Below are 13,623 nucleotides of genomic sequence, written 5' to 3'. Positions count from 1 at the left end.
TTTTTGTAGCATCAGTGTCCCCAGGTTCCTTCACATCATCCCCCAGCCCCTCAGCATGCCTCTATAACAGGCACTTTTCCTCTTTCTCTCTCTCTCTCTCTCTCTCTCTCTCTCTCTCTCTCTCTCTCTCTCTCTCTCTCTCTCTCTCTCTCTCTCTCTCTCTCTCTCTGTAATTCTTTTTTTGTTTGTTTGTTTTTGGGTCACACCCGGCGATGCACAGGGCTTACTCCTGGCTTTGGCCTCAGGAATTACTCCTGGTGGTGCTCCGGGGGTCATATGGGATGCTGGGAATTGAACCTGGGTCGGCCGCATGCAAGGCAAATGCCCTATCTGCTGTGCTATAGCTCCAGCCCCTCTCTCTGTAATCCTTGAGCATCTTAGCCCCTGAGCATAGCCAGGTGTGACCCAAAAAGACAAAAAAAAAAAAAAAGACAAAATATAAATATCACACGAACTGTGCCCACGTATGGTCTTTGGAGCATTTTTATAGTATGAAAAACATGCAACAACCAAAGAGTCTAATAATAAATTATTATATATCCACATAAGAGGTTTTATATATACAGCCAGTAAAACCGATCAACTAGTTACAAACAGCCAGTAGAACTGACGCTTTATTGGCATGACAAGACTATATTTTCTAATAATAAAAAATATTTTTTGAAAAGACATCACATTCCAGTGTGTCAAGAGCATTCAAGATCAATTGAAATCTGTAGTAAAACAAAGACTGTCATATTCTGACAGAGGAACAAGATATGTTTATAGCCATATATGATCAAAGAGAGAAAATGATTATCTTCTACACTGTTCAGGGTCAGGATACACTTTCCCATAACTTACGGGGAGTTAGTCAAGATGGTTGCAGGCAAAGTCAAAGGACTAGCAAGGAGTTAACAGGGCACAGAGTTACAAAGCTAACACAGATATGTGCCTATAAATCTCAGGGACAAAGATCAGAGCAATAGTAGAGGAGGTTGGGCACTTACCTTGCACAAAGCAGACAGGAGACCATCAGTAGTATTCTCTGAGCATGCTGGATATGGCCCCAGAACAAAACAAAACCTCGGACAAACCTTTAACCCTTACCTGTTCCAATAATATGTGGATGAAGTTTTTTTTTACTAATCAATACTATAATAGTTCACAGGTTAGTACATAACACTGTGAGCCCTAAATGTTAAGTCTAAGACTGTCGTTTGATGTCCTGCACAGTCAAGATTCCTGTCATCAGGGGGCACAGGGATTGGGGAAGAGTGGAGGAGGTGCCTCACAAGCTATCCACAAATACTTGCAGTTTGCTTATTCATGTCCTACACCTTACCAGTGAGGCCTTGCATATTGTCATGACCCTGCCCTGGCACCCAGATCTACCTTGGTCTTGTAACTTAGTACGATGCTAAATTCTGACCCATGCGGGGAGTACCTTTTCCTTTCTCTTCCACTTTCCAATAAACCTTTCTACCTTCTAAAAAAAAAAGAAATGGGGAAAGACTCTACATGTACTATCCTCCTGATTATCTTTCTCTTTGGGCCACACCCAAGCTGTCCTCAGGACTGATGCCTGGCTCTGCCCTCTAGTGGTGTTGGCAAGAACCGTAAGTGGTGCTGGAGATTTAAGCCCTGTTGGCTGTATGCAAGGCAAGCGCCTCCCTACTGTACTATCATATCTCCAGCCCCTGGAATGTCTCTTCTGAATATTCTCTGGGCCTCTGCAGCTACATGTGTTTCATTCTTATCGTGTACTGATTTTTCCATTTATTGAATCAAATATTTCTTGAATGAGGGGCTGGAGCGATAGCACAGCAGATAGGGCATTTGCCTTGCACGCGGCCGACCCGGGTTAGATTTCCAGCATCCCATATCGTCCCCCAAGCACCGCCAGGAGTAATTTCTGAGTGCAGAGCCAGGAGTAAGCCCAGAGCATCGCTGGGTGAGACCCAAAAAAAGCCAAAAAATAAAATATTTCCTGAATGTCCGCAATGTGACACACACTGTTATTTCTAGATACAAAACAATTCACAAAACATCTCCAAGTCTCAGTATTGATGAAGCTTCCATTCTAGAGATGACCTCATACTGTCCTCTCTATTCCTGCATCTTCTACCAACTTCACAAGCAAATCCTTAAAGAAAACATGGATTTGGATAGAGTGAATCAAGGCTTCCCTGTCCCCTTGACTCATCCCCTACCCCTTCTTCCAGTGTAAGGGGTCTGAGCAGAAACCACCAAACTCAGCAAGTTCTCTGAGGGCTCTCAAAGAGGAGGCAGCCTGACCAGCTACTCCCTGGAGCCAGAAACTTGAACTGCAGGTCTCAGGTAACAGAAGCAGTCTCCGTATCAATAATTGAAAGCTGATCCAGCCTGCCTCAGGATTCTCCCCCTGAGACACCAAGGACTCCGCCTCTGGTCCTATGGTTCGATCTTCCCCACACAGGAGTCTCCAGCCAAGGTAAGTAGGGTCCTTGTGTGTGGGTTCCCAAGTACTTCACACTGTCACCTAAACGCGCCCATCCATCCATTTTTATTTTCATTTTCAGTCCACACCAGGCAGCTCCTTAGGAGGGGGTGCAGAGACATGACATGGAAGAAGAGAATGCACATAATCGTCAGGGGGGGACAGGAAGGGGACTAAGTGGAGAGGACGCGTGTGTGGTGTGCATGTCTGTGTGTGGAGAATGCAAGGTAGGGGAGGCGGGACTGGGACAGAACTACAAACTCCCGAGCCCCAAGACCAGTCAGGGAGGGTTGGGAAGGTTGTGTGGTGGGAAGGACTTTCATCCTAACTCTCTATGGAGTGAGGGTTGTGACTGTCTCTGCTGAGGCAGCGCAGGGGCAGAGAAGGCGCCCCAGACCATAAAGCTGTGATCTCTGGCTACAGTTTTGGGTCAGAGAAGAGCAAGCAGGCGGGGAAAGCAAAGGTGGAAAGAGAGTAGCTCTGGTCCTGAAGGAGTGACCACAGTTGAGGAGAAACGGAGAGATGGTTTCAAGAGCCAGAAGTGGCAAGGGGTGCTTTGGGGTGGGGTACGGAGTTTAACGTCTTCTGAATTACAGGGGCAGGGAATCAGACCGACTTGTGCTCTGTGACTTTGGGCAAAAAAAGCCATTCTGAGTCATGGTTTTGTTGTTGTTTTTAGTTTGGGGGTCACACTCAGTGGTGTGACCACTCACTCAGGACTGTTCCCGGATCTGTGCTTAGGAATGGCCCTTGGCGGGGTTTGGGGGACTCTGTGTGGTGCTGGGATCAAACCAGAGTCATTGCATGCACGGTGAGCATCTTAACCCTTGTTCTATCTCTCTAGCCTAAAGAGCCATGGTTTATGAGCTGTAGGGATCATAGCCGCTGTCATTCAAGGATCAAGACAAATAGCAGGGATGGGTTTCCTTCCCCTCCTCCCTTCACTCAGGACGGAGCCATGTCTCCTGCCATCGCGCTGGCCTTCCTGCCACTGCTGGTGACCTTGCTGGTGCGGTACCGACACTACTTCCGGCTTCTGGTGCGCACCGTCTTGCTGAGGAGCCTCCGAGACTGCCAGTCAGGCCTGCGGATCGAGGAGCGGGCCTTCAGCTACGTGCTCACCCACGCACTGCCTGGGGACCCTGCTCACATCCTAACCACACTAGACCACTGGAGCAGCCACTGCGAGTACCTGAGCCACATGGGGCCTGTCAAAGGTGAGCGTCCCACAGCTTTCCACTTAGGAAGAACCACCGAGGTGGGGAAGGAGCAGCCAGAGTCAACCACAGCCTCCCTGGATGGGTTGGGAATCCTTATCATCTCTGGGTTTTTCCTCCTCTAAAAATGAGGGGATTGGGGGGCTGGAGCGATAGCACAGCGGTAGGGCGTTTGCCTTGCATGCGGCCGACCCGGGTTCAAATCCCAGCATCCCATATGGTCCCCTGAGCACCGCCAGGAGTAACTCCTGAGTGCATAGCCAGGAGTAACCCCTGTGCATCGCCAGGTGTGTCCCAAAAAGCAAAAAAAAAATTTAAATAAATAAATAAATAAATAAAAATAAAATGAGGGGATTGGGAAAATTTATTCATTCATCCAGCAAATATTTATTGGAGGGGGGGCAGGGACTCTGTGCTCAGCAATCTTATCTGGTGATACCCAGGAGACCCTCTGTGGTGTTGGGGTTAGTGGGATACAAGGCAAGCGCCTTAACCCTTGTACCATTTCTGCAACCCTGCATGTTGCCTTTTTTTATAACAGGCATGGGCCAGGTGTAGGGGAAGAAGCCACAGGGATAAATCATTCAAAATTTTGGTCTCAGGGGAAGCATAAAGCCCAAGGCAGTGGCAGAGAGAGAGAGAGAGAGAGAGAGAGAGAGCGCTTAAAGGACTGGGGCACAGGCTTTGTGTGTGTGGTCCAGGTTTAACTGCTGACACCACATGGTCCCCTGAGCACCATTGGGAGTGACACCCCTACTCCCAAGCATGACCAGGTGTGGCCACAAACCCTAACCTCCCCACCCCCCATAAATCCCTGAGTAATGACCATCCCAGTACATATCCTGTGATGTTAATGATCCATGTCCACAGGTCCCGACTCCCCATTCAGGGTAGCTGTGTCTGGATTGTCGAGTCTAGCTCCCATTACAAGAGCTTTCTGTTTCTGGTTTTAAGATATGTGTCTAGGTCTGGAGAGATGGCTGAGCTCATACTTTGCATGCAGGAGCTCTAGGTTCAATCCCCAGCACCACATGGTCTACTGAGCACTGCTGGGAATAGTCCAGGCACTGTGGGTATGACCTGAAAACAAATCAAAAAAGACATTTGTCCAGGCAGCTGTCCCTCTCAGGTGTGAATTCTCTGTGTTCAAGAATCGCTCCTGGTAGCCTCAGGGGACCACGTGGGGTGCTGGGGATTGAACCCAGGTCGGCTGAGTGTAAGGCAAGCAACCTACCCACTGTACTATCTCTCCAACTTTAGTAAAGCATTTATTTTCCTTGCATGTGTAAGGCCCTCAGTTTGATCCCCAGTACCATTAAAAAAATAATAAATTTTAAATTTTAAATAAAATATGGAAAGAGGGGCCAGAGATATACTACAGTAGCATAGGGCATTTCCCTTACACATGGTTAACCCAGGTTCAACCCCGGCACCCAATATGATCCCCCAAGCACCACCAGGAGTGATCCCTGAGCACAAAGCCAGAAGTAAGCCCTGAGCACTGCCAGGTATGGCCCCCAAGCCCCCCCCCCAAAAAAAGGAAATAAATTTGCCCAGGAGACAGCTTAGTGACTAACACTCTCTCCTTACAGTGAGCCTATGAGGAGCTGGAGCGATAGCACAGCGGGCAGGGCGTTTGCCTTGCACGTGCCCCCGGGTTCGATTCCCAGCATCCCATATGGTCCCTTGAGCACCAAAGGAGTAAATTCCTGAGTGCACGAGCCAGTGCGTAGATGTGTGTGACTGAAAAAAAAAAAAAAGTGAGCCCATGAGCTTGCTTATTTAGGCACCACATGTGCTGAGGGGGACCCCTGCTAATCAGACCCTGGCTATTTGTGATTCCCTGATACAAGTGATTTATAGACAGGTGTTGCAAGCACCAAAAGTAATGGGTGCAAAGGGCGAGTGAGATAGTACAGTGCTGGGCATTTGCCTTGCATCCAACCCAGCCAAGTTCTGTGCCCAGCACCCAGTAGTGTTCCTTGAGTCCTGGCAGGAATGATCCCTGAGTGCAGAACCAGGAGTTAAGCCCAGAGCCCTGCTGGATATGGCCCAAAAATCAAAACAAAAATAATAGGTGCAAGGTCGAAGTAATAGTATAGCAAACATGAGGCTTTCTTTCCTATTACACAACCAGCCTGGGTTCCATCCCCAGCACCACATATAGCTGCCCCCCAACCCCCATGCCCTGCCAGAAGTAATCCCTGAGCACAGCCAGGTGTCCCAAAAATCAAACAAAAACAACAAAAAATACACAATAAGGCTGCAACTCTTGGTGGGTACCAAAGATATGTGCGGGGCTAAAGAGATGGTTCCAAGGGCTGACTATTTTAAGTGAGGGATATCAGGGTTCAATTCCTGACACCGGTTGGTCCTGAGCACCACCAGGAATAATCCCTGTGCACAGATCCAGAGAAGCCCCTGAGCACTGCTGAGTGTGCTCCCAAAACAAACACCAAAAAGGTACGTGAGCAGCACAGCCCAGAGTGTGATCCCAGCCATCATATGTGTGTGACCCCCAGCCAGCAGCACAGCCAGTGGTGGGTGAGAGCCCACCATCACATGAACAGCAGGAGAGGGCGGGGAGAGCGACCCCTCCAGCTCCAGGTCAGAAAGAGAGTCCAGGAACAGAAGAGGAAACGAGACAGAAGCTCTAGCAACAGTCTCAGAACCTTGGCGGTTGTTTCTTCTTTTTCACTGGGGCTGCAGAGAGGCAGGTGGGCGTTTGCCATCGCGTCTCTCAGGGGCTCGGGGCCCATCTCCTCCCACAGGGCAGATCCTGATGCGGCTGGTGGAGGAGAAGGCTCCCAACTGTGTGCTGGAGCTGGGCACCTACTGCGGGTACTCCACTCTGCTTATTGCCCGGGCTCTGCCCCCCGGGGGGCGCCTCCTCACCCTGGAGCAGGACCCGCGTACCGCAGCAGTGGCTGAGAAGCTCATTCGCCTGGCTGGCTTCGATGAACGCACGGTCAGCCCCCACCTCCCCGGCCACCCCAGGCCTTGTCCTCACCCCCAGCAGGCTGTAGAGAAGAAAGCAGCCTGTCCAGGGGACTGTGACCATGGAGGGTGTCTGGGCTCCTGTCCTGGGCCAGCTCATTTGTATCTATTTTAGGCTGGGTGATGAAGCCATTTAAGGAAGGTCTTGGGCCTGGCCAGCACCAGGGTGAAGGTGCCTGCATATGGCTTACCCTGGCAGGAGCCCGGCACCAAATATGGTCTCCTGAAAAAAAGGCTCATAGGAGTGACCCATGAACAAAGAGCCGGGGTAAGCCCTGAGCACAGCTGGGTGCAGACCAGCACCCCGCAAAAAAGAGGAATGGAGGGGCTGGAGCAATAGCACAGTGGGTAGGGTGTTTGCCTTGCACGCAGCCAACCCGGGTTCAATCCCCAGCATCCCATCTGGTCCCCAAGCACTGCCAGGGGTAATTCCTGAGCACAGAGCCAGGAGGAACCCCTGAGCAAAAAAAAAAAACCAAAAACAAAGGAATGGAGCTACATAGTGAATACAGGAATTAAGGTGTTTGCCTTGCAAGCAGCTTACCCTAGTCTGATTCCCAAAGCTATATACTGTCGTCCAGGCCCCACCGGGAACAATCCCTGAACACAGAGACAAGAGAAAGCCCTGAATACCCCCAGGTATGAGTCTCCAAGTCCCCAGTTCAGAAGACAAAGGTCTCTGAGCCCATCTCCTGCCATCTGTGTGACTTTGCGTAAATCTCAGCCTCTTCACTGGTGGAGAGAAACCACGATAAGGACCCTAACTTCCAGGTTCTGAGGCCAGGGAAAACATGGGGACTGCACAGAGACCTGGGCCAGGCCCTGCAGTAGGCCAGAGCCAGGGAGGGTCTGGGGGAGAACATTCCCTCCCACCTCACCGCAGGCCTGCCCATCCCCACAGGTGGAGCTCATTGTGGGTAGCTCGGAGGAGGTGATCCCGCACCTGCGAAGACAGCACCAGCTGAGTCGGGCCGACCTGGTGCTCTTGGCACACCGGCCCCGCCGTTACCTGCGGGACCTGCAGCTGCTCGAGGCCCATGCCCTGCTGCCAGCTGGTGCCACAGTATTGGCGGACCACGTGCTCTTCCCTGGTGCACCCCGCTTCTTGCAGTACGCCAAGAGCTGTGGCCGCTACCGGTGCCGTCTCCACCACACTGGCCTCCCAGACTTCCCCGCTATCAAGGACGGCATAGCCCAACTCACCTATGCAGGGCCTGGCTGAGGTCCGCGCCCAGGGGTGCTTACACCCCCTCCACCCCTGCCCAGGCAAGGACCACAGAGCCTCCCCATCCCTCTCTGTTCGTGGTCTGACACCTGCTGGGCTCAGCACTGGGGAGATTCTGTCCCACCGCAGCTGCACATGGACCAAGGCAGAGAGTTCTGTCAGGCTGCCGGGCGCCACGGAATCCCTCTTCCTCCCAGAAAGCATTGGACAGGCAAGAGGCCTCCACTCCAACCCAGCTGTGTCCTAAGTTTTTCTGGGAACTCCTGAGGGGCCTTGTCCTGCTCCAAGACCTGGTCCCTGCTCTGAACACTGAGGACACTGGCTGTGTGACCCTGGTCTGGAAGAGCCTGTCCTCCTAACCTGGGGTGCTCTGGGTGGGGTTCCTGCAGGAACAGCCAGGGACCAGCTGTTCCAGAGGGTTCTGCAAAGGAGCCTGGGCTTCACCGCAGTGGACTGCAATTTCCTTGGCTGTCCTCTTCCCATACAGATGCTGGATTCCTGAGGTCCCACCAACAAACGAGGAATAGACATGGGGGCAGAAATCAGTCCTGTGTCTTTATTAAAGAGCTACAAAGAAACTAGGCCCAACAACTGAGCAGGGAGGTACTGGCCACACAGGTGGGGTGGGTTTGGGCCCTGGAGATTCAGGGGCAGAATGTTGGCCTGCGGCCGAGACCAGTTCCTGGCAACAAGCTGAGGTGCTGCCTGAGGGTGAGTTTCCAGGCACTAGAGCGATCCACTGGTTCTGCCGGAGGTTCAGGCTGGGCGGGGCTGGCCTGGGGTCTGCTGGAGCCCACTGTGTCTTGTCCACCTAGATCATCCATTGGTCCGGTTCCTGCTCGTTGCCCTCCATGTCTACCTGGAGAGGAGGCTGCGTGTGGGTGGGCCCAGGCTTCAGCCACCAACAGGCCCCGGTCGCAGATTCTGCCCCTTGGCCGCAGCTAGGAGTGGGGTCAGTACCCAGGCATAGAGGTCCTCCCCAACATGCTGGCCTACCTCATTGACCTCGCCATCATCAGGGGATTCATTATAGTCATTCATCTCATCCATGTCTTGCATATCCTCATCATCCTCTGAGTCCTCCTCACTGTCTTCGTCGTCGTCTTCATCCTCCTCTTCCTCATCATCATAGTGCTGAGGCAGGGGAGAAGCTGTTGGCTCCTCAGGCCTACCCGGACTGATTCACAGGCTAACCTGCTTGGAGCCTCTCTCTGTGGCAAATGAATGACCCCAACTCCCCAATCCTGCTCTCCTTGAGCTTAGCTGTAGAACAGGCGCCTGCAGAACCTCAGTGACTGGGTGCAGCACCCCCTCCCTGAACCCCTTCTCTGGCCTCTATACGAGTTGAGGTCTACATCTTCGCTAAGGTCCTTCCCCAAGCAGAACCTAGAGAATTAGAGCAGAGCTTCAGTCCACCCCAAGTCCCATATGGCCCACCTGCTGAAGCCACTCACCTCTGAAGCTGGCTTGCCAATAGGTACCAGGTTATTGTCTTTCTCTGCAATGCTCTGGAGCTGTTTGAAAGGGGAAGAGAGCAGGGTCAGGACATGGGAGAAGAGTCACTCCCGAGGAGACTCACAATGAGGAGAAGCTGTCTTTCATTTCTCTGCTTGATTCATTTCCTGTGTCTCCTACCAACCTGACACTTATAAACTGATTGATTAAATGAGGCTGAAGTGACAATACAGTGTGTAGAGCGCTTGCCTTGCACACAGTCGATCCATGTTCGATCCCAGGTAACACATATGGTTCCCTGAGTACACCAGGAGTGATTCCTGAAGCAGAGTCAAGAGTGACAGTTGGGGGGAAAAAAAAAAGAAGGGTCTGGAGTGACAGCACAGAAAGCAGGTCATTTGCCTTGCACACAACCGACTCGGGTTCGATTCCAAGCAGCCCATAGGGTCCCCCGAGCACCGCCAGGAGTAATTCCTGAGTGCATGAGACAGGAGTAACCCCTGTGCATAGCCGGGTGTGACCCAAAAAGAAAAAAAAAAAAAGAGTGACAGCTGCGCCATACCTGTCTCCGAGCACAGACAGGTGTGGCACAAAAACAAAAATCAAGACAAAAAAAATTTTTTATTAAACTACATTTATTAACTATTATGTAACTATTTATTACATTCTCTAGGCATTTGTTTCTTCCTAAGGCTTCAGTGAGGGTTAAGTAAGACTCAATACAAAACATGGTATCTGGGGCTGGAGCAATAGTACAGTGGGTAGGGAGTTTGTCTTGCATGCGGCCGACCTGGGTTCGATTCCCAGCATCTCATATGGTCCCCCGAGCACTACAAGGAGTAATTCCTGAGTACAGATCCAGGAGTAACCCCTGTGTATTGCCGGGTGTGACCCAAAAAGGGGAAAAAAAAAAACAAACCATGGCATCTGCAAATCTCCAATAGAATCAAAATTAGTATTTCCTATACATAGGGAAATAACCCTGGGCTCTGATCTGGCAAAATTAGAGTTCCATATACTAGGCACCTATAAACCTAGGTGTCTACTGCTCTCAACCTGATTCTTTCCAGCTCAAGGAAAAAATTTACTCCAGGTAAGGTTTCCAGAGTAAGGGCTGGGGATGTAACTTAATGGTAAAGTACCTGCTTTGTATGCAAGAGCCCTGGGTTTGAAATCCAGCACAGCAAAAAATAATTTAAAATAAACAGATAAATGGGCTGGAGCGATAGCACAGGTGGTAGGGCGTTTGCCTTGCATGTGGCCGACCCAGGTTCGATTCCTCCGCCCCTTTCAAAGAGTCTGACAAGCTACTGAGAGTATCTCGCCCACACGGCAGAGCCTGGCAAGCTACCTGTGGCGTATTCGATATGCCAAAAACAGTAACAACAAGTCTAACAATGGAGACGTTACTGGTGCCCGCTCGAACAAATCGATGAGCAATGGGACGACAGTGATACAGTGTTACAGTGAAACAGATAAATAGGAGGGGCCAGAGCGATATTACGGAGCTTAAGGCTCTTGCTTTGCAATGCAGCCAACCCTGGTTTGATCCCCAACACCTCATATGGTCCCCCCCAGAACCATAAGGAGTGAACCCTGAGCAAAGAGCTGGGAGTAAGCCCCTTCCTCCAGCACTGCCAGCCATGGCTATCCTCCAAAAAATAAATGAAAAGACAGTAAGAGGGCTGGAGCAATAGTAAAGTGGGCAGAGTACTTGCTTTGCATGTGCCCACCAAGGTTCAACCCCTACATCGCATATCCTCATGGATCCTGAGATCCATCAGGAGTGATCCCTGATCAGAGAGCCAGGAGTAAGTTCTGAGCACCACTAGGTGTGGCCTGAAAATCCAAATGAGATCCAAACTTCAATAACCAAACTTAAAAATGCCTGGTGCTGGGGTGGCAGGCTGGGGACTGGGGACATATGTGGATAGAAACCTGGGAACCCTGGTGGTGGGAAAAAAACACTGTTGGTGGGATTGGTGCTGGAACAGAGTATGTCTAAACCCAACTGTGAATAACTTTGTATTCATGAGGCTTTAATAAAATTCTTTGAAAAAGCCCAAACAAACAGTAAGGCTGAGGGTCCCCCCCCCCCAAAAACACACACACACTGTGCTTAGTCCCCACTCACCCAGGCCTGGTGCTGCTGTTCCTGCTGCTGTAGTTCAGTCTCTTCCACACAGGGTCGGTCCAGATTAAACCACAGTGTCTCAGTCACCCGGGGTAAGAGTGATGGGAACAAGGTGGACATGGCTCCTAGACTGGGGGAGAGGGCTGGGTGAATCCAGCTCTTCGATTATGTTTAGCTGTCATTTGGTCAGTCCAGTTGAGAAACGGGATGCACAGGAAAACAACTTTTCCATGTGGGAATCAGTAAGACCTAGGGTTGAATACTGGCTTTATTGCTTACTAGCTGTTTAACGTTGGCCAAGGCACTTAACCTCTCTCAGTCCCAGTTTTCTCATCTGTAGAATGGGGATAATAATTATACCCCTACCACCACTATGTAATCAATGAAGACATAAAGCTGTTTGTAAACCATATGAAGGAAAAGAATGTAAGTCGGAGGTAAGAGGAATCCAGGTGCAGGCTCGGGTTACAAGATCAGACAAAATCAGAGATATCAGGGCTCTATGAAACTCTACCTCCTCCAAACTCCCGAGACTATTTTTGGCTCTTTATAAATGGAGCCACACCCACCACACCCACCCAGTGTCAGCAACATTAACCACCGCAAGAACCCCAGCCAAAGGGGTCGGGGCTAACGGGCGGTGGTGTTTCTTCCCGTGAATACTGCTCGGTGATGCATTCTCAAGGCGTGAGTGCGTAAGGAGGCGGAGAGTGGACTGGACGAACGAAGGGGGAAGAGCATGCAAACTCTGCTCTGGCGGAACAACTGAGGGGCTGACCTGCAGGGTTCCAGAGAATCTGAATCAAAGACTCCGTTCACAGGCAAACTGACAGCCGGCAACGGGCACACACCGACTCGAGGTCATACTGTGAGTGGGCGCTTAAGACGCCCGCGGGCAACAGATCCAGATCGGGTATCAGAAATGAAGAAAAGGATCTACGTCTAGTTCTCTTTTGCCTTAATTTATGTGACCAATCCGGGGCGAGCCCCTGCTCTTCCGTGGACCGCAGCATCCTGGTCCGAGTAACAGGAAAAAGCGCACCCACCCTCTAGATGAGAGGTAAGGAAGAGCCAGAGAAACAGCCTCCAGAACGCCCAACCCAGGCCGTCAAGCCGCGGCCCAGGCTTTTGACTTTGATTGACAGTGGGGATGACCAACAGGAGTAAGACAGGGGCGGGACTCACGCAGTAATTTATCCTTATAGGGATGCCAGTCGCGAAAGAAGCGAGGGACTGTTAGTGACAGCAAGAGACACCAATGACTGAAGAAGCTTGTGTGAGGGGGTGGGGCTTAACTTCAGGACGCGGCCAATGAGCTGGGACGCTTTAACGTTAAAAGGAGCCTACACCTGGAGCTCCTGAGGCGGGTCAGGGAAAACTAAATTTCTCTTAGGGGAAGAAGGGAAGATGGGGCAAGGAGATACAACTCACAGCCTAGTTTTTGTACTTACCGCGCCGGTAGGCGGCAGCCGGCAGCGACCCGGAAGCGCTTCCTTCTACCCCAGCGGAAGGACCCACCAGAGCCCGGGACTCGGCACACGCATGCGTCCTTGGTCTTCTTTTGTTTCCCGTTCCCGCCCACCAGGCCGGATGTGACGTTACACACCGCAGCCCCTTTGTCGAGGGCGGGAGGTTCTTCCTTTACTCTGGTGGCTCCGCCTAGCGTCTTAGCCAATCGGTAGCTCATGTCTGACTCCGCCCCAACGGCGCCTCTGAGTCCCGCCCCCCTGTCCCGAGACCGCGTTTGCTGGCCAACCTCAACGGAAAAGTAGTTGGCTGCGGCCTGCGTTAAAACAAGGACTGTTTGTTCCCGGGAAAACTAGTCGGCTAGAATCACTTGACGGCTTGTATACTGGAATCACTTGGCGGCTTAACACCTGTATGTTGCTCATTCTCAGGTTCCTGATTGGGCGCATACTTTAATTTATGGGTGTTCTGAAATAAAGGTTTTTTTTGTTTGTTTGTTTTTGTTTTTTTGCTTTTTGGGTTACACCTGGCGATGCACAGGGGTTACTCCTGGCTCTGCACTCAGGAATTACTCCTGGCGGTGCTCAGGGGACCATATGGGATGCTGGGAATCGAACCTGGGTCGGCCGCGTGCAAGGCAAACGCCCTCTACCCGCTGTGCTATCGCTCC

The 13,623-nt window shown here is 51.3% G+C and overlaps 2 protein-coding genes across 7 annotated transcripts; one reads left to right on the top strand and one right to left on the bottom strand.

Moving 5' to 3' along the window:
* The first annotated feature begins 3,410 nt into the window (after positions 1–3,410).
* Positions 3,411–7,894, top strand: TOMT (transmembrane O-methyltransferase). The gene is made up of 3 exons (XM_055142690.1): positions 3,411–3,675; positions 6,447–6,643; positions 7,574–7,894. The coding sequence occupies exons 1-3, from the start codon at positions 3,417–3,419 to the stop codon at positions 7,892–7,894; spliced, it is 777 nt and encodes a 258-aa protein (XP_054998665.1). The 5' UTR covers positions 3,411–3,416.
* Positions 7,895–8,439: 545 nt separating this feature from the next.
* Positions 8,440–13,214, bottom strand: ANAPC15 (anaphase promoting complex subunit 15). Of its 6 annotated transcripts, none has more exons than XM_055142681.1 (5): positions 12,938–13,214; positions 11,487–11,616; positions 9,352–9,411; positions 8,894–9,031; positions 8,440–8,752 (listed from the first exon to the last, which is right to left on the bottom strand). In XM_055142681.1, exons 1-5 carry the CDS (start codon positions 13,171–13,173, stop codon positions 8,714–8,716), a joined length of 603 nt encoding a protein of 200 aa, XP_054998656.1. In that variant the 5' UTR covers positions 13,174–13,214; the 3' UTR covers positions 8,440–8,713. The 6 variants fall into 6 exon arrangements, with proteins under 6 accessions (XP_054998656.1, XP_054998655.1, XP_054998657.1 ...); XM_055142680.1 differs by having other exon boundaries at positions 8,440–8,756; positions 12,938–13,129; XM_055142682.1 differs by having other exon boundaries at positions 8,440–8,756; positions 11,487–11,611; positions 12,938–13,057.
* Between the last annotated feature and the right edge of the window lie 409 nt (positions 13,215–13,623).

This window comes from Sorex araneus, chromosome 6, assembly GCF_027595985.1.
Source record: "Sorex araneus isolate mSorAra2 chromosome 6, mSorAra2.pri, whole genome shotgun sequence".
Lineage (NCBI taxonomy): Eukaryota > Metazoa > Chordata > Mammalia > Eulipotyphla > Soricidae > Sorex > Sorex araneus.
Note: the sequence above shows the minus strand (reverse complement) of the source record. Positions and strands in the feature narration are given on the sequence as shown.